General features: G+C 36.1%; 1 protein-coding gene and 1 long non-coding RNA gene across 6 annotated transcripts in view; one reads left to right on the top strand and one right to left on the bottom strand.

Annotated features, from left to right (window-relative positions):
• The window catches only part of LOC123559399 (fibrillin-1-like), a 128,616-nt gene that overhangs the window by 27,703 nt on the left and 73,150 nt on the right, over nt 1-27,763 (bottom strand). For all 5 annotated transcript variants that reach the window (XM_053552727.1, XM_053552726.1, XM_053552729.1 and 2 more), the window contains 16 exons: nt 25,670-25,920; nt 24,338-24,566; nt 22,746-23,138; nt 22,013-22,207; nt 19,854-20,102; nt 18,582-18,816; nt 16,517-16,689; nt 15,517-15,681; nt 10,027-10,146; nt 9,253-9,378; nt 8,324-8,455; nt 5,658-5,774; nt 4,884-5,132; nt 3,964-4,092; nt 3,036-3,161; nt 2,375-2,503 (listed from right to left, as the gene is read on the bottom strand). In XM_053552727.1, the coding sequence (XP_053408702.1) occupies nt 2,375-2,503; nt 3,036-3,161; nt 3,964-4,092; nt 4,884-5,132; nt 5,658-5,774; nt 8,324-8,455; nt 9,253-9,378; nt 10,027-10,146; nt 15,517-15,681; nt 16,517-16,689; nt 18,582-18,816; nt 19,854-20,102; nt 22,013-22,207; nt 22,746-23,138; nt 24,338-24,566; nt 25,670-25,920 (3,018 nt within the window). The remainder of the gene's footprint in view (nt 1-2,374; nt 2,504-3,035; nt 3,162-3,963; nt 4,093-4,883; nt 5,133-5,657; nt 5,775-8,323; nt 8,456-9,252; nt 9,379-10,026; nt 10,147-15,516; nt 15,682-16,516; nt 16,690-18,581; nt 18,817-19,853; nt 20,103-22,012; nt 22,208-22,745; nt 23,139-24,337; nt 24,567-25,669; nt 25,921-27,763) is intronic.
• On the top strand, nt 11,098-15,291 carry LOC128559872 (uncharacterized). Its single transcript, XR_008372691.1, has 3 exons — nt 11,098-11,518; nt 14,005-14,145; nt 15,073-15,291. It is a non-coding gene; the product is annotated as an uncharacterized LOC128559872 (long non-coding RNA).

Raw genomic sequence — 27,763 nt, 5'->3', positions numbered from 1 at the left:
CAGATGACCCATATTCTTATCTGACCTAGATTTCATCAAGGCAATCATTCTGACCAAATTTCATGAAGATCAATTGAAAAATACAGTCTCTATTGCATACACAAGGTTTTTCTTTGATTTGACCTAATGACCTAGTTTTTGACCCCAGATGACCCATATTCAAATTTGACCTTAATTTCATCAAGGCTATCATTCTGACCAAATTTCATGAAGATCAATTGAAAAATACAGTCTCTATTGCATACACAAGGTTTTTCTTTGATTTGACCTAATGACCTAGTTTTTGACCCCAGATGACCCATATTCTTATTTGACCTAGATTTCATCAAGGCAATCATTCTGACCAAATTTCATGAAGATCAATTGAAAAATACAGTCTCTATTGCATACACAAGGTTTTTCTTTGATTTGACCTAATGACCTAGTTTTTGACCATAGATGACCCATATTCTTACCTGACCTAGATTTTATCAAGGCAATCATTCTGACTAAATTTTATGAATATCCAGTGTAAAATGACGCCCCTATTGCGTACACAATGTTTTTCTTTAATTTGACCTGGTGACCTAGTTTTTGACCCTAGATGACCCATTTTCAAACTCCACCTAGACTTCATATGGACAAACACTCAGATTAAATTTCATGAAGATCCGGTGTAAAATGCAGCCCCTATTGCATACACAAGGTTTTTCTTTGATTTGACCTAGTGACATAGTTTTTGAAACCAGATGACCCATTTTCAAATCTGCCCTAGATTTCATCAAGGTAATCATTCCGACAAAATTTCAAGAAGATCAGTTGAAAAATACAGCCTCTATCGCATACACAAGGTTTTTCTTTTATTTGACCTAGTGACCTAGTTTTTGAACCAAGATAATCCATTTTCAAAGCTGGCCTAGATTTCATCAAGGTAATCATTCTGACAAAATTTCATGAAGATCAGTTGAAAAATACAGCCTCTATCGCATACACAATGTTTTTCTTTGATCTGACCTAGTGACCTAGTTTTTGACCCCAGATGACCCATTTTCGAACTCAGCCTAGATTTCATCACGGAAATCATTCTGACAAAATTTCATGAAGATCAGTGGAAAAATACAGCCTCTATCACATACACAAGCTAAATGTTGACAGACGACAGACAGACAGACGCCGGACATTGAGCGATCACAATAACTCACCTGAGCGGGAAATTACAGAAAATGCATCAAAAGTGCTCCCTACCATAAATATAGCCCTAAACTATAGAAATTTAAAATAAAACGGAAAAGTCCATGCGCATGCGCTCTGAAGAATATTTGTTTGCTTCATAACATGCTTCACGTCTTAGGAGTAAAATAAATACATTATACATGTTTGGTATTAGGCAAGCCTGACAACATTTTGACATTGTCTTCGTGTTATGTATTTAAGTATAGAAAAAATTGGTCAACATGTCTTTGTATATAATAGGTAAACAAGAAGCTGCGTTCAATAAACGCTTGATGCCCCCGGTGGCATCCTTGTCGATACAAAGCAACCTAAGTCCAAAACGAGGTCAAGTTCAAGGTCAAGGTCAAACTGAGGTCAGGTGATGTCTGAAGATGAGGAATGGTCACAGGTTACATCTGCATTAGTATCAAGTCATTCTAGTAAGGGGTATTGATGCTAGATGAAACGGTCCCATTTGGTTAACCGGAAGGACGTTCCTACATATGGATACTTATGTGGCTACTCTTTTGTTCTCTCTATTGTTCTTTTAGCCACATAAGAGAAAAATAGCCGCATAAAAGCCTTACAGAATTAATGACATCAAAGAAAAAGTACAGTTACCTATTGTTCCTATAGCCACCTAAGTATGCAAATGTGAGCTCGGATGAACGGACGAACGAACGGACGGACAGGACAATCACTATATGCCTCCCTCATCAGTAGATACCGGGTGCATAAAAAGTAAAACTTTAAAAATTTGATGTTTCAGGTGAGAAAGTGAATGTTACATTTGTGTCTTTCCACACTGAATTTTATTAGATTTCTTGAATAAAAACGAAAACGATGAACTTATAATTTATTATTCATTTGGCTAATCTAACAAATTAAATATTAAAAAACACTCATACAAACAAGGTCTTCCAAACAGTACAGACACAGTTGCACTGCAGGGTGCATCTACGTCAATGCTTACTGTAAAATCATTAAATTTCGTGGGCATGAAATTTCGTTGGGATATGAATTCGGGGATATCAACTTTTGAACATAAAATGAATGGGAATTTTACTTGTTCGCTGGGATTAAATTTCGAGGATTAACTCAACCACGAAATCCACGAAAATTAGTCCCCCACAAATATTAATGATTTCACAGTATTTGAATTGTAAATTTAACTTCAACTTACCAATGCAAGACTGATTATCTGCGCCAAGATTATATCCAATTTTGCAGGAGCATTGTGGTGCCCCATTAACAACTGAACAGATCTGTGTACAGCTTACATCCGTAAAGTTTGCACAATGATCTAATATAACTGTAATAAAGAATAGAGAGGATGTGTAGAATCTAATATCTTTCACCGAGAGAATACTAGATGTAATATTTTCACAAGTGGCATAAAATCTCGTGTTCATGAAACATTAAATAAATTTCCATTCTATATCATGTCATTTCAACAGCTTTTACCAATGTTCAAGCTATATCTATCATACCTGTGGCACAAAACCCTCTGTCCAAGCTCAGGCTATGTCTATCTAGTTCATCATACCTTTGCTACAAGTCTTTCTGCTCGTGTTCAAGTTATATCTATCTAGTTTTTTATACCTTCGCTACAAGTCGTATCCGCGTGCGAGCTATATCTACCTAGTTTATCATACCTTCGCTACAAGTCCTGTCCATGTTTGAGTTTACCTTCGCTACAAGTCTTTTTGTCTGCGTTCAAGTTATATCTATCTGGTTTATCATACCTTCTCTACACGTCCTGTTTGCATTCGAACTATGTCTATCTCGTTTATCTACAAATATTTAGGTCCGCGTTCAAGCTAAATGTATCTAGTTTATCATACCTTCGCTACACGTCCTTCTGTCCGCGTTCAAGTTATATCCGGCTTTGCAATCACAGCTGTATCTTCCGACACTATTTACACAGACTTGATCACATTCAGAGACTTTCGCATCACATTCATCAAAATCTTAAAAACAAGAAGAATAAACAAAAAGATGAATACATGTGTACAAAGTATATCACTAACAACTCATAAAATGTTTTTGCAAGTCTAGAGAAATTGTCAAGTTATCGCTTTTAAAATTCCAAATCTTTATTCATTAACGTCCAAAGAGTGAAAATGCTTGGTGATCAAACACAAATCTATATTGTATTTTGATTCCAAAAAAATTAAAATTTAAAGACCTTGCTCAGTTCTGCAAAAAGTAAGTTATTAGAATGCATTATAAAAAATTAAAAGAATTAAGAATATTTATGGTCTTCTTGCTTTGCCTAAATTTTTAACATTAAAGAATACAGACACATAGCTCCTGGCCCATGTGACCATTATCTTTGTACGCCATACATGATATGTAGTACGACTAAACACTGTCAGTAAAATATTACATTTACTACTAAGGCTATAAACAAGAGATTGCAATGAGGTGCAACATAAGGCCGAAGGTATAACCTTTGACCCCAAAGTGCAAACTTGACCTTGAAGCAAGCCATCCAAAACATGTGCCCTGTATGTCCTCTTATTTGGTGAATATTTGTGTAAAGTTTCTCTGAAATCCTTCATGGGGTTCATGAGTTTCAGAACGGACATGAATTTGCTAATGAATGGACAGACACCTGCGTCATAACATAATATGCTCCCTTCGGGCTTATAAAATGTACGGCTATTTTTTTTTTCATTTTTCCATAAAGGACTTTTGAAACAAATATCGGTACACTTTCCTTTCAAAAGAATATGCAACAGACAATTCAAGAATTAAAACAGTTTTTACCAATACATCTTGTGTCATTTGCCGGGTCAATAATGTAGGCTTCTGGACAACTACACGAAAAGCCACCTTCTGTGTTGGTGCAATTTTTCTCGCAAGTGTTGAGAGCTACGTCACTACATTCATCCACGTCTGTACAGAAAATGACAACAAATAAACAAACGCATTTCTCTAATATGATACAAGTAAATTTAATGACTGTTTCCGCCCAGCAAATGGGCATCATAGAATGCTTCAGTCTGTTTTTTCCAACCCATCTAAGGTGGAGGAAACTGTTTTGTAAACAGTGCAAGATTATAAGACATGGTAAACAGAAACAAAAAATAAAGGGCGTCAACTCTAGTGTTTATGCGTGGATTTTGACCAGGTTTTCAGAAAAGTAAAACCGTAACATAATTTATAAAATTCACTAAAGATTGTAAAATATGACACAGATATCAGACAAAATTATCATTTCTAAACATTATGGGGCAACAACAATGGTGATACTAAAGTGGAATGTTATCTACAGGTTTATTCAAACAACCATCACATATAAACTAAGCGCTATTAGCCATATTTAAGACATGGTTGTGGACAGATGGACACACGGACAATTCCAGAACTATATAGATTTGCTATTTGTGGAAATTAGTAGCAGTGATAGAATAAATAATTGTTTTTTGTACAATAAAGTTGAAATATTTCTTGACTGGACTTCTGTCTTCAGGTCAGACAAAGGATAGTGAACATTCAAAATGATTACCAGTTCTGCAGGAAAGCATTCTGTTTTTAATTTTGTTGCTAAGATTCTATTGTATAATTCATTATTTAGAAAATAGACATATTAAATCAGACATTTCACTGTCAGGAAGGAAGAACACAAATATCACAACATTTCTGGTACATTTTGATTTTCACAGACAATACAGTTATCACCTTACCCACACATGTTTCATTTTCTAGCTGGTATCCGGAGCGGCAGTCGCACGTGTAGGAGCCTACCGAATTTACACATTCTCTGTTGCTATCCTCGCAAATATTAAGATCTTCGCATTCGTCGACATCAATATCACAGTTAGTTCCATTCCAGCCATCTTTACAGATGCAGCCATGGACGGAGTCACATGTCGAGCCTTGTGTGCAGCCGCATACATCAGCACAGTTTTCGCCGAAATTTGGAAATTCACAAGCTGTCAAAGAGTTATGTGAGTAGCTGTTAATGAGCTACATGAAGAAACATTAATAATACATCAAGTCTAAATAATCTATAACTATCACAATAATACAATATTATCTGATTCAGGGATTTCAGGATGACACATTAGAATTCAAGGTGTATAAATAATTTATTAAACACCCCTACCCTGCAAATATGAAAGACAAAAAAATGAAATTTACAAACATGTGAATTCCATTATTGAAACAAAATGTTAAGCTGATAGTCCTATCAAAATGTTGTTTGATATTTCAGCATATATTCAAAGGTGCACACTAACTCATACATTTCTTTTTTAATGAAATACATTTCTTCAATATATGAAACACACTAAATGCAAGATTTGTGTTTTTGTGACGTTTCAAAAAGGGGTTGGGTGCCGTAAAATCAATAAGTTAGTATGCATGATTACTTATTATTGAAGTTATTCTAAAGCACCTTTAATAACCAATCTGTGTTAAAATGTTTTGTGATTTGTACAGCTATATTATGAACTTACGTTCACACGATGTTTGATCAGCTTGCAACTTGAACCCAGCATAACAACTACATGTAAAACTGCCTTCATTGTCATTACATATCTGTGCGCAGGGACTGGCATTACATTCGTCTATATCTAAAATAATAAATATATAAAATACCGTAGTCCACTTTGAATCCACACTTTCTAAAAAACATAGTAAGGAAACAAACTGTGAAATGTGCATTTGTCTATTTAGAAAACATCAAGAGCTGTTTGCAAAACACGTTATGTCCTCCAATGACGGGTAGTATTATTTTTTGTGGCCTGTGATTATGGGTCATCTGCTTCATAAGCCAATCAAGCTATTAAGTTTGAAGATACTGGGTCAAGTTGTTCCAAAGTTATTGAGCGGAAACGACTTTCAAAGTTCTGGTCCCTGTGACCATGACCTTTGACCTATTGACCCCAAAACAACAGGGTTCATCTACTTTATAAGCCAAGTCATGTTATCAAGTGTGAAGATTCTGGGTCAAGTGGTTTCAAGTTACCATGCAGAAATAGTTTTCAATGTTCAAGTTCCTGTGACATTGACGTTTGACTTACTGACCCCCCGCAACCGCCTCGATAGCCTAGTGGTACAGCGTCCGCTTCGAGTGCGGGAGGTCGTGGGTTCGATCCCCTGCCGCGTCATACCAAAGACGTAAAAAATGGTACTAGCAGCTTCCTCGCTTGGCGCTCAGCATTAAGGGGATAGTGCTAGGACTGGTCAGCCCGGTGTCAGTATAATGTGACTGGGTGGGGTATTATGCCACGTGTCTACGGCGTGATTTTCCAGTGAGGCAGCACTATAAAGTTGGGCATTGTGCTCACTGCTACAAGTAGACATCGTCGTTAAAATGACTGAAAAATTGTTGAAAAAGACGTTAAACCCAAACACACACATACATGTACTGATCCCCAAAAATAGAGGTCATCTACTTCAAAAGCTCAATCATGTTATCAATATTATAGGTTCTAGGTGAAGTGGTTCTCAAGATATTGAGCAGAAAATATTTTCAAAGTTCATGCCCCTTTCACATTGACCTTTGACTTTCTGACCAAAAACAACTAGAGCTATCACTAAAGGTGACGAATGTACCCCCCACATGCACTGACACAATACATTGCAATTTGACGCACACAAGATTGCATAATAATGTGGACTGTATGTATATAGACTGTATGTATACAGTATAGTAACAAAAAACAAAGTCCCATAACTATGCAGAATATTTATCTAAAAGAACGTAACATGCACCATGCACAACTAGGGTTGGTACTGATCACTTGTGTGAAGTTTCATTAAATTGTGTGCAAGGGTTCGGAAGATAAGGCGCGCACAAGATTGCATATGCAGACTGTATGTACATAGTATGTTAACAAGAAACAAAGTCCCATAACTCTGCAATTTTTGTTGTTGAAAGAACCTAACATGCCCCATGCACAATTACTGTTGTTACTGATCACTTGTGTGAAGTTTCATTAAATTGTGTCAAGGGGATGAGGAGAGATGGTGCGCACAAGATTGTGTCTATGTATATAGTACAGTAACAAAAAACAAAGTCCCGTAACTCTGCAAATGTTTTTCTGAAAGAACCTAACATGTCCCATGCACAACTACTGTTGTTACTGATCACTTGTGTGAAGTTTCATTAAATTGTTACAAGGGGATGAGGAGAGATGGTGTGCACAAGATTGTGTCTATGTATATAGTATAGTAACAAAAAACAAGAAACGCGGCAATGCCACGAAACCAGGTTTTCAACACTTTTCATAAGAATAAAAAAGTATACTGAATCACAGTGCACCACTTTAAAGCACAACCCTAACCCTAACCTAACCCTAACTCTATTTTTAGTAACAATGACCTTGACCTTGATCCCAGAAACCCCAAAATCAATCCCAAGCTACAACTTTATATAAGTTTTCTATACACCAAGTTTCATCATGATAGTTCATTCCTAAGTTAAGTTATTGACCGGAAACCCTTTTTCTATTTTAAGTAACAGTGACCTTGACCTTGACCCAAGAAACCCCAAAATCAATCCCAGCCTTTGTCTTGACATAAGCTTCATACACACCAAGTTTTACTCAAATATCTTTACCGAAACAAAAGTTATTGACCGGAAACACCAGTTTGATGCCGCCCGCCCATCCGCCCGCCGGACCAACAACATACCCCAATCTAATAACTCAGGTTTTCGTTGAAAACCTGGTTAACAAAGTCACATAACTCTGCAATTTTTTTTTCTGAAAGAACCTAACATGCCCAATGCACAACTACTGTTGTTACTGACAGACGGACAGACAGACAGACAGACAACCTGAAACCAGAATACCCCCCTTACAACTTTGTTGTCGGGGGGTACAATAAGGGTAATCTACTTTGTAAGCTCAATTATAGATCTACTATCAAATTTGAAGAAATCTGAAAGAAAAAAGGCTTTTACAAAGACATTTAAATGTGTATGTAAAATGAAAACAAGCAATGACTTCTTGTAAATTATAGTCTAATTTACCATATGATTCATTGTTCAGATGCTCTGATATTCAACCACTCAGGCTAACATCCTCGTTCAATTATTTCGCATCTAAACACTGAACCATGACAAAACACTCGAAACCCTTGATTATCTGATAAATAAAGATTTTTATCAACTTACTTGTACATGTATTGTTAGCCAGAAGCTTATACCCAGCATTACAGAAACATACAGCCTGACTGCTTTCATTAAGTGTACACCCTTCCGCCTGGGAACAGTCCAACAAGTCACATCCTGACGGTGGTACACTGTCTGCAACCACAGATAGATAACGGTTACCTCAGACAACAATGAAGTACAATTCAAACCTTTCATAATGGAAGTTATGGAACATTAGCATTTACATGATTGTTTAACGTTATACCCAGATTCTTTTCAATTCATGTGCGTAGAATATTCTTTTATTAATAATTGGCGAAAATGCTTGAAAATGTTTCATACTAAAGGGGAAAAAAACCCTTTGCAAAGTAAAAGGCTATTCAGTAAATAGCCTTTAATTCTGTTAATACTGTACAACAATCAACTCTTATTTATGTGACAATGAATAGATGCCTGTGACCTAGTGGTCATGGTCGCCGTTTTCGAATCATTCGCCCTACACCTCTGTGTTTGAGCCTTGCTTAATCATGTGTACAAGCTATCCAGCTGGCTTGCGGAAGATCAGTGGTCCTACCACATATGCTCGCCAGTGTATGAGATACTGCCCAGAGAGACTACTGAGGTATTGCATTTCCATTTAAATTTGCCCAGAATGTTGCCACGTACCACAAAATGTGTCGGTTGGAATAACAATCAAATCGAACAAAGAAATATATATGAAACTATATACAGCACATTGATGGCTGGGAATAAAGGTGTTTTTGTCCAAGCAATATCCTCAAGAAAACTGATCTCAGTGTCAGTTTCAATTGAGCAAATTTACATCACTAAATCAATAAAACTATTTGAGTTCTTATTCAACATCAACACTGAGTCATTACTCATCAATTACTCTTTGACCTCAACCATATTCTAAGGATGTTCAAATATGCTAAGAATAGCCCTATGACCTTTTTCACATGCTGGGGTCGCTTCATTGTATGTGAAGCCAGTGAAACAGGAGCAATCGAAACTTCCATCTGTGTTGGTACATATCTGTTCACACCCACTGGTTGATTCTTCACACTCATTTATATCTGAAAAAACATCATCATAATCATTATCATTATTGATATAATCATCATCATCATCATTATCATCAACAAGATCATCATCATCATCATCATCATCATCATTGTCATCATCATCACTCATCTCACCCTAGATCAGTATACTCAAGCAACACGAGGATGTTTATGTTTGATTTCAACAAAATAGCATGCTCGTATGAAAATGCGTCTCAACATGTTTACATTATCTGCTCGCATCCACTGGTAAACTCTACTTGTTTCACACAAATTAATATTCATCAACCTAAGAAATAACCTATATAAGCGTCTTTATTTATAAAAATGCTTTGCATAAATTGCATTACATTTCTATACATGTTTACACGTTGCCATTACCACCGTTGTAATCAATGCAAGCTATGTTCCCACTTAGAATAAAGCAAACGTCTTTCATTTATAAAAATGCCTTGCATGACATGTTTACATTACCTACATCGTAATCGATGCAAACTATGTCCAAATTCTTGTAAATGTATCAGTATTCATACGTTCCCACTTAATAATGCAAAATTTAATGACAGTTTGAACTGTTAAGGTGCTTCAACACCTTAGTTACAATTTTTATTCTTCATGATATTCTTATTATAATCCATCGAATTGTCTTAAACATAATACCCATGCAATCTCTGCCATTTTCTGCAAGTCTGTATCCACTGTTACATTGACAAAAGTAGCTACCCTCTGTATTTTCACAGGTTTGATCGCACGTTGATGTGTTCGTGCATTCGTTGGTGTCTGAAACAGATGTGCAAAGAAAAAATTGGGAAATATTAATATGATTTCATCAGCATATAATGCAAAATAGTGGTCAACAATTCATGAGTATGTAAAATAGATGTCCGCTACAATACTGGACATCATCTTCATCGATATGTAGAACAGATGTGCACTAAAGTATAGGTAAACATTGTTTTGGTATTTATTAATGTTTAGCCTGCTAAATTCCTATAATAGACTGGTCCATCATTCAATTTGGGCAGTACGATTTATCATTTGAAGGGGTATTTACTGAAAATTTACTGACTGAATAGCGAACAGTGCAGACCATGATCAGACTGCATGGATGTGCAGGCTGATCTTGGTCTGCACTGGTCGCAAAGGCGTAATCACTTGCCGCCAGCAGGCTAAAGGTTAAAACGAATGTGTTCTACAATTTCACCGGTATGTAATATAGATATACACAAAATTATGGATCAACATTTTCATCATTGGGCCGATTTCATCAGTATGTAAAATGAATATGCACGTAACTAATTGGTCAACAATTTTGTTGATATGTAAAGTATATGTGCTTAACAATATTGGTAAAGAATTTTGTTGATATGTAACTTTGATGCACACAACAATACTGGTCAACAAAAATGTTGTCGTAATGAAAAATAAATGTACATTATACAATATTTGTCAACATAAATTTCGTAGATACATTTTTGTATGTAAATTAGATGTGCACAACAATAGTTTAAGGCACACATTTTTATAGAAATAGCAGTAAAACAAAATATTAAGAGAAGTATAAGGTGTCACCCCGGTATAGAAGTACTTCCGGGTCGTTGTATCCTAGAAAGTAGTTCTTTTAAATTTTGAAGTTCCCAATTTAATGCTATCCCTACTTTGGCATGTTATATTCCAAATGTATTTATTGATACTGTGTACATTTTTTGTCATTTCTGATGTCTTTAACAGTTGTTTTATGTGTGTTTTTCAGGATTACATTTCTGTGCGGAAGGATTAAAAAAACTACACCAGACTGGTGGCCATGAAAGATGTCAGTGGGAAATTTAAACATGGACTAGATACTTTGATGTGTAGCAAAAAAGTTCATCATTGATGGTGGTGTTTTTCTGTGATATATTGACTGGGATAGTATTACTCTTCAGAAATACAGAGCTGTCAATGCTGCAATTTTGTTGTGAAATTCACAATCCATGTCCAAAAGTGCTTGTTTTACTATACAGCAAAGAAGGAGAAATTGTACCGGGCCGACACCTATATGGCAAATTCAGAAAGTGGAATATCTCAGCAACCATACGGTTTACAGTCATGAAACTTCACACACTAGTAGCTGATAACAATACAAATCAGTGGCTAAAAGGATATTTCCAAGGTTTGTGAAATTTTAATTTTATTCAAATTTTAAAAATTCAGTAGTTGAATTTTCTTTGAAATTTGAGTAATAGTAACTGTTGTCTCCTCTTGATTTGTCAGTCTTCTACTATAGTGCAAAGACACTGAACAAGCAGGAAGCTTTAAAAAGGCTATATAAAAAGAAGACACATAGTTTTTCACTTTAATTTTAAGAAAAAAATTTTAATTAAATTTCTTAAATCTTTAAAAAAAAAAATTTTATTTCGCATAGCGTCTCTTTTCCGAAGAATTTATAAGTATATATATGTGAACATGTTACACAGTGCCGCAGTAGACCGTGGATGAACAGTGTCGTATGTGTGGAAGCTGTACATTTTGGACCGGATGGGTTTATAAATGAGGCTATAGTCGGTTTCGTAACAGGAGTCGGACAGACTGATTGCTTGTCGGGCCTGGATCTCGAACCGGTCACGGTGTTATTACACTGATGTTAAAGCCAGTCAGCAGGCGCCTCATATATGATATAAAGAAATTGCGTGAATGTTCGTTCCCTTGCGTATGAGACACATAACTAATATTACACGAAATAATTATTTTTCTCATTCCAGTCAAATCCAATGTGCTACCAGCATTTTGGCATTGAAGGACATTGCTTACCGGTGTGCCGAGTGCATTTGTCGGCATTATTAATGTATAACAAGTTTTCTTTACACTGACAGGACATTGGTTGCATTTCACAGGGAATTACATGGAGGTTGCTTCAGTGTGATAAAATAGTTGTTGTTGTTGTTGTTTGTTATTTTATTTATTCATTTGTTTTTTCAGTTTAGAACATATTCCGAGCTTTCAGCTTCAGCCCGCATAAGGCCGTCGTCAGATACATTCTGCCTTGAATGGGATGCTTCTATTCTGATTTGCTTTTCAGGTTTACAACGCAGGTCTGTGTTCCCTTACAGAAGAAAAAGGCCTGCTGCGTAATCTTGCTGTGTACATACAGCGTATATGATGCGTACATGATGTGTACTGAAATCAAGGGCTTTAAATAGTACGCAGGATATACACCGCACATACACCGATAGTACGTTTGTAGTACACTTTTGACATGCAAATGAGCTCTGCCGCGTACTACTTGCTGCGTACATGCTGTGGACTACATAGTACACAGGATGTACGCTGGAGGAATTTAGTATGTGGGAAATAGTACGCAGCATGTACGCGGCACATACACTTTTCACATGCAAATGAGCCTGCGGTGTACTACCCCTGTGGCGTACATGCTGTGTACTCCTGCGGCATACATTCTGTGTACTCCTGGCCCGAGTCCTGCGGCGTACATGCTGTGTACTCCTGCTGCATACATGCTGTGTACTCTTGTGGCGAAACTGCTGTGATAGTGTAAATTCCTTACCCCACCAACTTTCTTATGCAAATGCTGATCATTTGGACAGAAAAAAACAGAAAAAAGATAAGTGACATGCATCAATAAGTATTTACCCTTACCAAAATAATGTAAATTGATGTTATTAAATCAATTAGTATGCTTTTCTTTATCCACTTTTCAATGAAATAAATCAATTTTTGTAGCATGTTATTTGGTAAACATCTGAAGAAAATGGCGTAACTGCATCAAGGGGAAACAACTTTAATGCAACTAAATATAAGTGTTATAAATTTCAAAGTATCTGCGGTGTACATGTAGTGTACTATTTTCTTGTACAAGTCCCTCCTGCGTACATGCAGTGTACTCCTTAAATTTTCAGAGTCTGTGCTGCGTACTTGAAGTGTACTAGTGACCTCCTGCGTACATGCTGTGTACTCGTCGAAATAGTACGCGGCATGTACGCAGCATGCGGTGTATGTAAAATGTACTCCTCTGGCGTACTACTGTGTTCGCGGCATATACACAGCAAATACGCAGCATGTACGCCACAGAGGCTTGCTTCTGTAAGGGTTACTAAGAAAATATTTAATGGGGCTGATTTCCTGGGTCGGCCTCGTGCAGTTTCCTTAATATGTATTTGTCCTGGTACCGACTGGAAACACAACTTGACGGTACTTGTATTTCAGTTTTGCTCGATTCATTCTACTTCATTCTTTAGATAGGACTTTTCCTGTTGGGACTTTTATTCATGTTTTTCTGTATGTTGTTTTTTTATAGCATTTATGTGTTTCAATTCTTTTAAATGTGCATTTCAGATACTTTGTTGTCTGTGCTGAAAGAGGTTGTCTGGTAATACTTGTTTTAATATTCTTTTCACTATTTCAGCTAACATATATGTAGAAAATTATTCAGTTGCAGTGTTTTAATGACAGACTTCCTGTAAAGTTCCTGAACCAGTTGATATCAGAATGATAAAGAAATGATAGATGGTACCAGTCTGTGAATATTATGTCACTTTTTTCTATAGGTGTTCCTGATCACACTTAGAACTATACACACACACACTCAGTTGTTTCTCAACAAAGGCCGACACCGGTTCACAATCTTTCTTTTGTCATTTGCAGGCGATGAATTTCATATGTCAGTAGGAATTTAGAATCGTACAACCAGTCAGCAGCTACCCATAAACCAGACCAACCTATTAAGTCAAGCGGGCAGAAGCTGTGATTCCCAGTGTAACACCGCAGAATGACGGCTGGTTTTCGGTAAGCAATTTACATGTTCCACCGGTGCATTTCCCTCTGGTCCTAATGTCTTTAGTCAGAACTGTAGCCTTGTCAGTAACTGCTTGACAGTTTCAGGGGTACCCTGAGCTGTGTCTGGCTCCAGTTGGAGTTCTTGGCCTTCCGCACTTGCCTGTTTCCAAGATGGCGTGGATCGGCTTTGCATTTGACGTTTCAGGCATTGCCCGGCTTAGTCGAAGAAATAATTCATTTTAAGATAGGCTGTGATGTATTGATCTGTTTTACTTCCAGTAATTGTCATAAATATAATCACATATTGGTCTTTGCTTGTGGGTTCTGGTCTTTCAATCATTAAAAGTTTCATTTTTCTGCAATTGTAGTGGGTAAATTATGCATTTTTTACTAAAAATTGCATATTTTTAAAGTAAATACTCATTTTGATACATCATTTTTCAAAATAAATAAGCTTAAAGTTACATAAAACATACTATAAGCATTAACTAGTGATATCACAGTTGATTTCATGAAAATCTGATTGAAATTTTCAGAAGGAAGGCAAATTTTGTAATGTGCCTTTTTTCTTCAAAATTCCGGTTTCAGAGCCAATTTCTCCGCAAAGTAGGTCTAATGTTTGAAATGTTTCTGCGGTACAAAATTTTCTTTGGGATGACAATGTCTTGTGTAACTTTTCTCGCAAAACCCTAAGTTACAAGATTTTATGGGAAAAATTTGGCTAAATTAAAAATTTGATAAGATTTAGGTGTCACCCCGGTATAGAAGTACTTCCGGGTCGTTGTATCCTAGAAAGTAGTTCTTTGAAATTTTGAAGTTCCCAATTTAACGCTATCCCTACTTTGACATGTTATATTCCAAATGTATTTATTGATACAGTGTACATTTTTTGTCATTTCTGATGTCTTTAACAGTTGTTTTATGTGTGTTTTTCAGGATTACATTTCTGTGCGGAAGGATTAAAAAACTACACCAGACTGGTGGCCATGACAGATGTCAGTGGGAAATTTAAACATGGACTAGATACTCTGATGTGTAGCAAAAAAGTTCATCGTTGATGGTGGTGTTTTTCTGTGATATATTGACTGGGATAGTATTAATCTTCAGAAATACAGAGCTGTCAATTATGCTGCAATTTTGTTGTGAAATTCACAATCCATGTCCAAAAGTGCTTGTTTTACTATACAGCAAAGAAAGAGAAATTGTACCAGGCCGACACTATAAGCCACTAATTTTCATAAAAACCAGCAATAAAACAAAGATTAAAAGAAGTGTTGTGAAATTAAGGCCGGACAAAAAAATACTTCCGTCAAAAGATGGGACCTAAACAGATATACACTCTATATCATTCTGAGGAAATCCGGCATGATCTATACTAACCTATACATTTAAAGCCATCTTCTTCGTACCCAGTTGGGCACGGGCCGCATGAAAATGCGTCCAGGCTAGGGTTTGCTTTGTTCTGATCTGCTGGAGTGTCAATGCATGTACGACCTGCACATGGAGCTCCAACACAACCATCATAGTCGTCCTCACAGTCATCACCTGTGACGTCATTATAAAGTACCATTTTCATTTTACGTATGCACCATTAACAAGCGTTATAACTGGTATATATCTACATTATATTATAAAACTTTAAAATAAACTTCATAACACTTCAGATTTAGATTGCAAACTAGAAATTTTCGCAAACTATGCTATAATTTATGTTAAAGTTTTACCGCAACTCTTCATATCACATGCTAGTTTGGATCACAAAAAGACAAAAGTGCCTTTGGAGGATTTTTCCTAATACGATTAAAATAAACGTTTATTGCGTGTAATGTAGGCTAAGTCAGTCCTTCAGCTTTTTGTTGCTTCCTTGCTGTTTCATTTCTTTAACTTGGCAAATGTGGAAAAAAGTTTTGTTGCAAAGACTTAACAATAAAATTAATATTCATCTGGTTAGCATTGGTATTTCGGACCAGTATCAGCAAAGTGATACCTGCTAATGAAATTGGTTAAAAATATAGTCTCATATCATACAACATATATATTATTTAAATTATCACCGTTTTTTTTAAACACCATCTGGCCTATCTAATACGTCAAAATTGCACAATTTACTCCAGGGCAATACTGGAGAGCTTACCAGTCCAATATCAGCCTGTTATAAAATGCTTGCTTGGTAGTAACTACCATTGTGATAACAGTTTGTAAAATAAAACTAATGAAACACAAGTTTAATACATGAAAAAAAGACAAAATTATTAATATTAACAGGTAATATAGAAACTAGTTAGAAAGTTGCTCATTTCCAAATTAATGCGTCAAAACCATTATTATACTGTAACAGGTCAAAATACTAAGTATAATTATGCAAGTGCTGGCAACATACCGTCCCAATAAGCTTCACAGTTGCACGTAGCATACTTAAAATAATCTGTCTCTCTTGTATCTTCTCGTATCACATTGTTGTCACACACACCATGTGAGTTACACCCTGTACACAGTACAATTACAAACTCAAGTATCGGGGAATATGCTCCCAGATTATCCTTTGCTACCAAGCTGTATGAAAAGATAAAATGTACTCTTTCTGTTAATACGTCCTTTTATAATATGAGCCATGCCATGAGAAAACCAACATAGTGGGTTTGCGACCAGCATGGATCCAGACCAGCCTGTGCATCCGCGCAGTCTGGTCAGGATCCATGCTGTTCGCTAACAGTTTCTCCAATTCCAATAGGCTTTAAAAGCGAACAGCATGGATCCTGACCAGACTGCGTGGATGCGCAGGCTGGTCTGGATCCATGCTGGTCGCTAACCCACTATGTTGGTTTTCTCATGGCGTGGCTCAATTATCTAACTTCTTGTAAATATTCATACACTTTTTCGTTTGTGATCATGTATCAATGAGCAATGTATGAGAAAAGCCATACTTGAGTTACAATTAAAAATTCACTTCATTGAATCATACAAATAAGCGCTGACCGAACGACCCATTTTCACAAAAGTTAGGGAGCTTAACTCCTATTTGTGTCTTAAAAGCCGTTTTCGTTTGTAACCTTTGGACGTATCACAACTACTTGGTCCTACAGCACAGAACTTACTACAATCTATAATGAAACAGGTAAAACTATAACTGAAGCTACGTGAGGTGTTTTGATGGTCGTTGCGTTAGATATGTCACTTTTTTGTTTTGTTTTTGTTTTACTTATTAAGGCTGTAAATGCCTTTGTTTTAATATGGCCGACACATTTTTGTAATGAACATATTAAAATATGTCATTTTCTGTTAAATTTTATTTCCGATAAATGTTTACAAGTGTATTTGCCAATGTTTGCATATTGATTAACATAGTAGGAAATATTACTGAATCCATTGGTTATAACTACCTCCCGTTATTGCATTTATTTACTGTATAAGTTTATGTGTAATACTGTAAAATCATTTAATTTCGTGGGCATGAAATTTCATGGTTTTGGTCAAAACGGCAATTTCGTGGGGATATGAATTCATGGATTTCAATTTTCGAACATAAATGAATGGGAATTTTACTTGTTCGTTGGGATTAAATTTCGTGGATTGACTCAACCACGAAATCCACGAAAATTAGTCCCCCACGAATATAAATGATTTCACAGTATTGAAAGTTGTGATTTTCTAACCATCTCTATCCCTTTCTTGCCTACCATGCAGAAAAAGACAAATTTTAACCTGGTAGGAGATCATCTTATCTTTCCTTTTAACCATCACCCTGCTAAATTTCTAAAATGGACTTGTCCATCATTTTTTTTTTTGGGCAGTACCATTTATTATTCAAAGGAGTGTTCACTGAAAATTTACTGACTGAATAGCGAACAGTGTAAATCATATTCAGCCTGTATGGAGGTGCAGGCTGATCTTGGTCTGCACTGGTCGCAAAGGCAGAATCACTTGCCGCCAGCAGGCTAAAAGTTATTTTGCTGTAATTTATTCAAGTTGCAGATAGATAAATGTTATAAGCTTTTCTCCATACAAGCTGTAGGGAAAACAAACATCAACTGTAAGCTTGGACATACGGCATTTAGAACAGTGTAAAGTCAAGCTCATTTAGTCCACCAAAGTTTATACAAGGCATTAAAAAAAGAACAGGCAAATGAAGATAATAAGAAAGAGATCTAGATCTCACTGCAAAAATGGTTTGTGTATTCACATGTTGTCAGTAAATGTTAGTTTGTGTATTCACATGTTGTCAGTAAATGTTAGTATGTGTATTCACATGTTGTCAGTAAATGTTAGTATGTGTATTCACATGTTGTCAGTAAATGTTAGTTTGTGTATTCACATGATGTCAGTAAATGTTAGTTTTTATTTTTCTCTTTGCATTTGCAAGAGACGTTGTGCTTTCAAACCAGTACTATCCAGCACAGGGACTACCCGTTTAATAAGTGAATAAAAGCATATTTAAACTAACTTACCAGAGAGAAACAGGATCGGTGTTCTCAACAGTGAGATATATTTCAAAAGATCCATCATTGGCAGATGTACCTATGGCAACATTTGCAGTTGTATTAAAAAGTTCGAAAGTCAATGTTCCGTCATCTTCCGCAATTAGCCCGATTGTTTTGTTCTCATTTACATTCACATACACATAATTTTCGTCATCTATCTCTGTTGATCCACTCGTAATATTAAGGACAGGAACTGCATTTACTGTAAACAGAAGTCATCATAAGAAATAAATACATTTTATTGGATTGTTGTAGGTTAATCATTGAAAATAACAAGAGCTGTCCGTAAGACAGCGCACTCGACTTTTCTCAGCGCTTGACTCTGAATTAGAGCTTTGCCAGTAAAAAAAATTCCAAGTTAAAAAGGGACATAACTCTATCAAAATTCAAATCAGAGTTATGGGAATTGTGTCTCCTGGCGTAGACTTTAATAGTAAATAACTATTTTGAGTTTCAAGACAAAAGCTTTAATAGTAACAGAGATATTGGACTTTATCAAAAATTTTAACAAAAAATTCAAAGTTAAAAAGGGGCATAATTCTGTCAACATTCAAATCAGAGTTATAGGGATTGTTTCTCCTAGTGTAGACTTTGATGGTAAATAAGTATTTTAAGTTTCAAATCAAAAACTTTAATAGTAACAGAGATATTTGACTTTATCAAAAACTTTAACCAAAAATTCTAAGTTAAAAAGGGGCATAATTCTGTCAAAATTCAAATCAGAGTTATGGGAATTGTGTCTCCTGGTGTAGCCTTTGATAGTAAATAACTATTTTGAGTTTCAAGTCAATAGCTTTGATAGTAAAAGAGATATCTGACTTTATCAAAAACTTTAACCAACGCCGACGCCGTAGCCAGGGCAAGTACAATAGCTCTACTTTTTCCTCGAAAAGTCGAGCTAAAAATGATAATGTATTATTTTATGGGAATTGATGAAATCATTTTTTTTACTTTTTGTTCTTTTAACGCATAGGTCATTTGGCGGCTTTATGACTTTTGATGCTGGAATATGGTGGCCATTCTGGCATATTTACAGGCAAAGGTGAGCACCTGGTTAGAACCAGCAGCCTTCCAGAAGTTAGCTATAATATTATGGCTTCCTTACATACAAGAATTCTTCACCACAAGCTTTTTGTCGAACCAATAAATGGTGAAGGACAACATATTCAAAGTGTGTGACCTTAACAAATCTGCTGAGGAGGCCCCTCACAAAAATTTTAGACAAAGAATCCAACATACTGGCTATTGCTTCTGTTTCATCCGCCTTTTCTATAGCTAAGTTCGAATCTTCTGCCAGAGCCTTGTTTCCAGTAACTGCATAGTCATAAATGCACTGAGTGTTGTCAGCTCCACAGACACCTGGTGCCTCGGCAACAAGCGTCTGATTAAGATCAGCAGTAAATTTGGGCTGGAAGTTTGGAAAACTGTAGTCGGCATGGCTCTTTTCACTAAAGTATTTGAAAATGCTTTCCTCGGCTGAGGTAATCCCTGAAAAGATAGTAAACTTTCTATGATTAGGTTCTAAAACACGATTTCGTTGCATGATGCACTGTTTATTTATTCTGTTTTAATTTTAGTATATGCATAAAACAGTCACTTTTAAAATGAAGTTTATAACAGGAAAATGCATTTATTCAAATACTTATAAAGCTGTAATCAAAAACACGGGTTCTAACTATAAGTAATACAAAGCGTAACAACAGAGTCAGGCGCGTCTGTATATGAAAGAACAAGAGCTGTCTGTTGACAGCGGGCTCGACTATTCAAAGCATTGATAGAAGTATGGGGTTAAAATATTACCAGAGATTTTCAGCAAAAGAAAAAGAATAAATAAGACAAACAATGAACCTGCATTTATGGATAAGTCTTGCACTATATGGCAATGTGTGACCATGATGGTAAACAAGATTTAGTGTTCAAAGTTTCAAAGCCATACTTCAAACAGTTCAGACAAAATATGGAATGGTATGCAAAACATAACTAATTTCTATGCCAAAAAAGGCCATAACTGAGCTAAAGTCCTTGTCCTAGTTATGTAGTCTTGCCTACATATGTAGATTGCGATGGTTAACAAGTGGTCAAAGTTTCAAAGCCATATGACAAACAGGTTAGGCAAAATATAGACTGGTATGAAAAACTTAACTGGTTTCTAAGTCCAAAAAGGGCCATAATTCAGCCAAAATAGTTGACAGAGTGAGTTATATACTCTTGCCTACAGATGGAAATCATGACGATTAGCAAGTGTTCAAAGTTTCAAAGCCACATGTCAAATAGTTTTGACAAAAGATGGACATGTACGAAAACTGAACCAATGTCAAAGTCCAAAAAGGGCCATAATTCAGCCAAAATCCTTGACAGAGTTATGTACTCTTGCCTACAGACAGAAATCATGATGATAAACAATTGTTCAAACTTTCAAAACCAAATGTCAAAATTTTAGTTTTGACAAAACATGGACTTGTACTGATTACCATGTCCAAAAAGGGCCATAATTCAGTCAAAATAGTTGACAGAGTTATGTACTCTTGCCTACTGATAGAGGCTATTATAATAAACAAGTGATAAATATTTCAAATCCATATGTCAAACACTTAACACAAATTTATGTGAACTAGTACGAAAAAACTTAACCAAGATTCTAAGTTAAAAGGGGCCATAATTCAGCCAAAATCCTTGATGGAGTTATGTACTCTTGCCTCAAACTAGACATGGTGATGGTACACAACTGTTGAAAGTTTCAAAGCTTTATCTCAAAAGATTTTGTCAAAATGTGGCCTGTTACGAAAAACTTAACCACGGTGTGACGCTGACGCTGATGCCGAAGCCAATGCCGCGGTGAGTAGGATAGCTCTACTTATTCTTCGAACAGTCAAACTAAAAATAATTAGTAATCAATAGGGCCCTGTTTGAACGGTACTGGCAGAGAGTCTTGCATGAAAATATTTTGAAAATAAGCAAACGTTTTCTCACTAGATTTTAAATCTTCCAGTGTATACATCATATGAAACACTATTTGCATTTAGGAAAAATGACAACTACGCCCTTTGGTGGCCGTTTTTTTGTTGAAAAAAAAAAAACTGGAATGACAGCGAAAACTGCACGACTATGTCATCTGGTGGTTGTATTTTTTGAAGAAAAAGTAATTTGAAGCTTTTGGGAGAGGGTACCCGTAGGAAACATTTCAGTAAATTGCATTGAGATCAAGTCTGACAGAACAGTCCCTGAAAAAAGAAGGCTCAAGTTTACATAATACACTTACGTCTGGCAATTTTTTAACGAAGTTGAATACTGTGAAAAGGTTTTGTGTGAAAATATTTTGAAATAAGGTCAGTACTTTCTGATAAGATTCCTTTTACATGTTGCAATACACAATACAGTTATGAAGATTTTAAACATACATGTTTGTCCAAAGTTAAATATTTCACTTTCATCTGGTGATTCAAGTGGAGATGAAGTCCCTCTTGGTATTAGGTCATCTGCAGTATCGTTATTGAAGTTGCCTAGCAACCCGATAGTTTGACCTTGAAATTCATCTCTCAGTGATATGCCATACTGTAAAACGCCATTGCTCTGTGTCACTTGGAACTGAAGACCTAAACTCGGTTTAGAAATAATTATTATTGTTATAAATAATCACTGAACGATATTCTCATGAACCAACTGTTATAAAGGATAAAATAGTTAAGGTCATGCATTTCCATATAGTCACAATAAACAGTTGATATTTGTTTGCTTTAGTACATTCATCAAGTGAACATCAGAGGTAATATTTTTTTTCGAGCGGCATAAATTTTGTGTTCACACTATCTGATCTTAAATGTAAAACACGTTTTCTTTATATTTCATGTTCTTCAATAAATAAAAACACAATTTTGTATGTTTGATACGAAATTGTCAAAATATGTTTAACTTTCATATGGTGTACATGCAGCAAGTACATTTGTTTGATATTATACATTCGTTCTTACGGAATATATACTAGTATAATACTATGATATTTTCTGTCTAAATCAAGCTCAGAATGTTTTATGTCTCTACATATTAATAGGCTAGTAATATGGTAACTGGAAATTTGTCATAAAACACCAGTTTAAACTATATTTTATCATTAATGACTTGGCAAAGAAATACCTATTGTAAACTTTGCCACGACTGTGTCATTTTCACGACTTAGGATAAGTCCGCCTTCTGTATAGGAGAGCGCATTTTGGTCGAAATCTTGTGTGTATTCTGCCCAGTTAGTGTTATTTGATCCCGCATAGAGTTTTATTCCGGTCTTGTTGTCATTTAATTCTACTTGAACCCAGTCTGATCCGGTTTGAATCGCAAAGCCAGAAAATATCGTAGCATCAGTGAACGTGCCATCTTCGTTTAGGGCCAGCTCAGTTCTGGTTTGAATTTGGAATTTCGAATCTGTAGAATCAGTCGTGTTTATATGCTGAACAAGCAGATACTCTCCATATCCATTGAATGTATAATTGCGATTGTCAAGGGTGAGAAAATGAGGATCACCCCAGCCCCAGCCTAAAAGCAAAGGATTATGGGTAATTTTAAGCTACCAACAGATACATGTAAAGATAAAAAACTTTGTATAGATCATTCTTGGGCTGCCAAAAATGAGATTTTTGTTTTTTTACAGTTCCAAATGCATATAAATAATTGTTACCGCAAAGGCAGAATCAATCGTATCCAGCAAGGTAAGTATAACTTTGAATCTGACACTTTTTCTTGTTATAGTTAATGTCTGTGCCAAGTTATTTGAACATTCATTCGTTCATGGTAAAGTAACTAAATGGAAAAAAAACGCAAACACAGACGGACGGACCGTAAGACTGATGTTACACAGCGCCATCCTCGGGTCAACTTGATATTTAGCTATTTTATACATCGTGACTAAATTGTCCAACTGTCAACTTGATATATATATATTTTATACCTCATAAATGGTCTGCTTATATATTCTTGATACAAATACAGTCTGAATTATCTGCTAAAAGCAAACATCATGTATTGACCGTGTAATTTTGCTCAAAGAAACTATTTTTACAATTTACCCTTATCATGCTCGACACCAATTGATTCTGCCTTTGTGACCAGTGCAGATCATGATCAGCCATCACACCCGTGCAGTCTGATCAAGATCTGCAGTGGTCACCATTCATGCAGTATCTTTTTGGTTGGCACCTCTATTAACAGTTAAATGTACTATTCAAATTAAAAGACCAACCAAATTGAAAGTCGGACAAATTCATTATAGAAACTAGAGATGCTTTTGAGAAAAGCGCATGTCTCCCACAACTGCCTAATCATCAAAACAGTAAGTCAGTCTTTATATACTGTTTACTTAGGCGCAAGTTTGAGGTCAAAAATGCGCAAGAAATCTGAGTGTTTTTTTTGGTTTGAGCCTCCCTTCTGTCGCTGTCATTTGATAACAAAAATACAGACTTGCTAGAGACCACATTTATTAAGAGACCACCTGTATTAAGAGACCACTTTTTAGCTCAATTTTGTGCTGTTTAAGAACAAATTATGTTGTATTAAGAGACCATTTGAGCTCAGATACCACTTTTTACTTTTCTATTAAGTGGTCTCTTAATATAAGTCGTACTTTACTGACACTCACGCTGTCATCATTTAAAATTCTGATCACCATAAGGATGATGCAATGGAACATATTTATTTTGTCAAGAATCTCAAGGCTAAATCTAAATATTCAAAATTACCCCAAAACCACCGGAACCATCTACATCTCTGAACACGCGGTCTGACTTTATAATATAGACGACATAGGTTTGTTTTACTGCAGCAGACGTCTTTAAAGTAAAGATCGTGATATTCATGTAAATTGGGGTAAATAAGCTGATTGTATGCATTAAATGTCCCAACATTACTCCCCCATCCAATGAAAGCTCCGAAGAATCCGAACCCTCCGAACCAGGTGTATGTACATGTCTGGAAAAAAAAACAACAAGTATAGCCATACTAATACGGACACTCCTTCAGAAAAAAGTGCTGTCATAAGATTAATGGTAAATGATAGATAAAAATAAAAAATTGAGCCTGGCCATGAGAAAACCAACATAGTGGGTTTGTGACCAGCATGGATCAAGACCAGCCTGCGCATCCGCGCAGTCTGGTCAGGATCCATGCTGTTGGCTAACAGTTTCTGTAATTGCAATAGGCTTTGAAAGTGAACAGCATGGATCCTGACCAGACTGCGCGGATGCGCAGGCTGGTCTGGATCCAAGCTGGTCGCAAACCCACTATGTTGGTTTTCTCATGGCGCGGCTCAAATGTTCATTTTTTGGGGGATAAAGATCCCGCTGTAGTAGTGCTAAGACTCTCCTCACATAACTGTTGATCAAATGGTTGCATAAATTGTATCTTTAAAACAACTTTTTGTTTTAAATTAAAGTGTGAAACTGTTCCTTAATAGAACATGTACAACATTTCCTTTTATATTCCGACAGGGTTTCTCGCCACATTGGTTTCAGGATCCTGCCAATAATTTTTTAATAGAAGATTTATTGTTTGTTATTATGTTCCCTTGCCATGGCAGCCACAGCTCTACATTGTAAAGTTAAGAGGACTCTTCAGGAAACACTTGTGTCAATTTTCAGAAAGAGATGCTAGCTGTTTGAGGAAAATATGGCTGAAGGACACAGGACACCGGAAGGTGAGATCACAATAATTCAACTTAAAGAATTTGAGTTCAGGTGAGGTCTTCCCTTGGAGGCTTTTTAGTATTGTAAGTTTTATTAATTTTCATTCCTGAAAGATGTATTATTGCATTTTCAACTCTTAAAACTTAGACTGTATATAAAACATTGAAATAACACATTCGGGTAAAATTTCTTTAAGATATGGATCAAAATTAATTGCACAGGCATGTTTAAACATTTTTGCCAATGAGTTAAAACAAAGATGTTTTAAGACTTCAAAGGTTCATAGAACGTACCATAAGTGGATTATTAATCATTCATCTTTAGTTCTTGTGAAATAATAGAAATTATTTTTTTAAAAGCAATAATGAATTATTGAATAGAAACAAATACCTTTCCATATGGAAAAAACCGGAAGGACCATAGTGCTGCTGTAACTACGCCTGTGGTAACGTCAAATGAAACAACAAAAAAACGTCCATCCCACCGGAGCTCCCACAAAGAGCACGGACAGTCAGGCATGGCGTTTAAGACCGCCCGATAAAAAGAACGTGAACTCTTCTCACTTTTGTACCACAGTTTACACTCAGCTTCGTAGCTACTCTCCTGGTCAGACAAGTCAAACGTTGTAAATCCTTCGTAATCTGTGGTAATAGTTAAAAAAAAAAGACATTGTTAGGATTAATTTTTAATTAGAATTGGGCTTGTGGTATTCTTGTAAGTACTAAATGATATGATTGTAGTGCTGCAGTTCCTCGATCTCTTACAGTTTTGTTTGAAGATATTTCATTTCACAGATTCATATAGAGTTAAACAACCGTCGAAATGGAGCATAACTTAAAGCATTCCAACTTGAAATTAACGTTTTCTTTATTGTTACATACTATTAAGCACTTTCAAAAGAGGGGCCTCTTAGGCCTAGTGGTTAAGGTCGCTGAATTCAAATCGCTTGCCCCTCACCAATGTAGGTTCAAGCCTCACTAGGGGCGTTGAATACTTCATGTGAGGAAGCCATGCAGTTATGGAGGGTCAGTGGTTCTATCCAGGTGCCCGCTCATGATGAAATAATGCAACGTTACGGTCAACAAAAATAAAAAACTTTAAGAGCCACCAGGGGAGCTCTTGGTAGCATCATCCGAAAGATACACCAACTAAAAGATTTCGGGTTTTGTATTTATGAACAATTCTACACCTCATGTGTAAACACCGATATTGACGCATACCACGTGTGTACGCATGTGATAATTATGTGGCGGAGTGAGAATCACATGGTTTAGGGTATAGCCGTGATAATCACACAGGTGGTCTTAGTTTTAGACATATATATCAATATGATACTGGATTATGAAGCATCAACATGGGGATACACATTATACCAGTGCATTGAAATCGTACACAATCATGCTTCAACGTACTTTCTAAAAGTACACAAATTTGCCCCTAAGTTTGCGCCTTATGGCGACACGAGCTTGATGCCAAGCATATATATACTGGTGTTGGCATTCCATACTGAGGTTTTGAAACAGGCTTATCCCTTTAGACAACCATATACTGACCAAGTAAGTTTTCCATTACATTATTTGTGCAAATAAACTGGTGAACTACTCTTAAACCTTCAAAAACGGGAGAGATCTCTTTTGTGCCAATTCCGTGTTGGGATTTTACCATTGGATGTAGATAGAAAATAGCTGAAGTACTGTAAACCACCAGTCGAGAGACTATGTTGATTTTGTGATGTGAACTGTATAGAGGATGAAACACACTTTCTCTTAGACTGTGTATCTTACAGCGATATTAGAAATAACGTATTTGAGCCGTGCCATGAGAAAACCAACATAGTGGGTTTGCGACCAGCATGGATCCAGACCAGCCTGCGCATCCGCGCAGTCTGGTCAGGATCCATGCTTTTCGCTTTTAAAGCCTATTGGAATTGGAGAAACTGTTAGTGAACAGCATGGATCCTGACCAGACTGCGCAGATGCGCAGGCTGGTCTGGATCCATGCTGGTCGCAAACCAACTATGTTGGTTTTCTCATGGCACGGCTCATTTAATAAGGCATAACTGACGAACACAACCAAAAGTGAAAAAACTTTCTGTGCTGCTATATTCACATCCTAGAAAAGTTGCTAGGTGTATATTGAGATGCTATTTGGATTTAAGAAACCTTATGTACTATTGAAATGTTAAGTTCTAACATACTGTTATGATTTGAGTGGTAACCTTACAATACGCGGTAATCCATAACCTTGATGAAATCTAATCTGTCATAATACACCTGTAATAGTCTGTGATTTCAAACAGATGATACTGTTCCGATATATCATGAAATGCAACTGTATATCATAAATGTTTATCCATATCATTTCATCAAATGTAAATGTTATTCATTTTCTGTGATATATGTTTGTTGGCAGTGTTATAATTGAAATTTATCCTGTCACTTGCAGTATTTTCGACCCGATATCAGGGTGCCGTATATCTTTCTT

Source organism: Mercenaria mercenaria, chromosome 10 (assembly GCF_021730395.1).
Source record: "Mercenaria mercenaria strain notata chromosome 10, MADL_Memer_1, whole genome shotgun sequence".
NCBI classification, from domain to species: Eukaryota; Metazoa; Mollusca; class Bivalvia; order Venerida; family Veneridae; genus Mercenaria; species Mercenaria mercenaria.
Note: the sequence above shows the minus strand (reverse complement) of the source record. Positions and strands in the feature narration are given on the sequence as shown.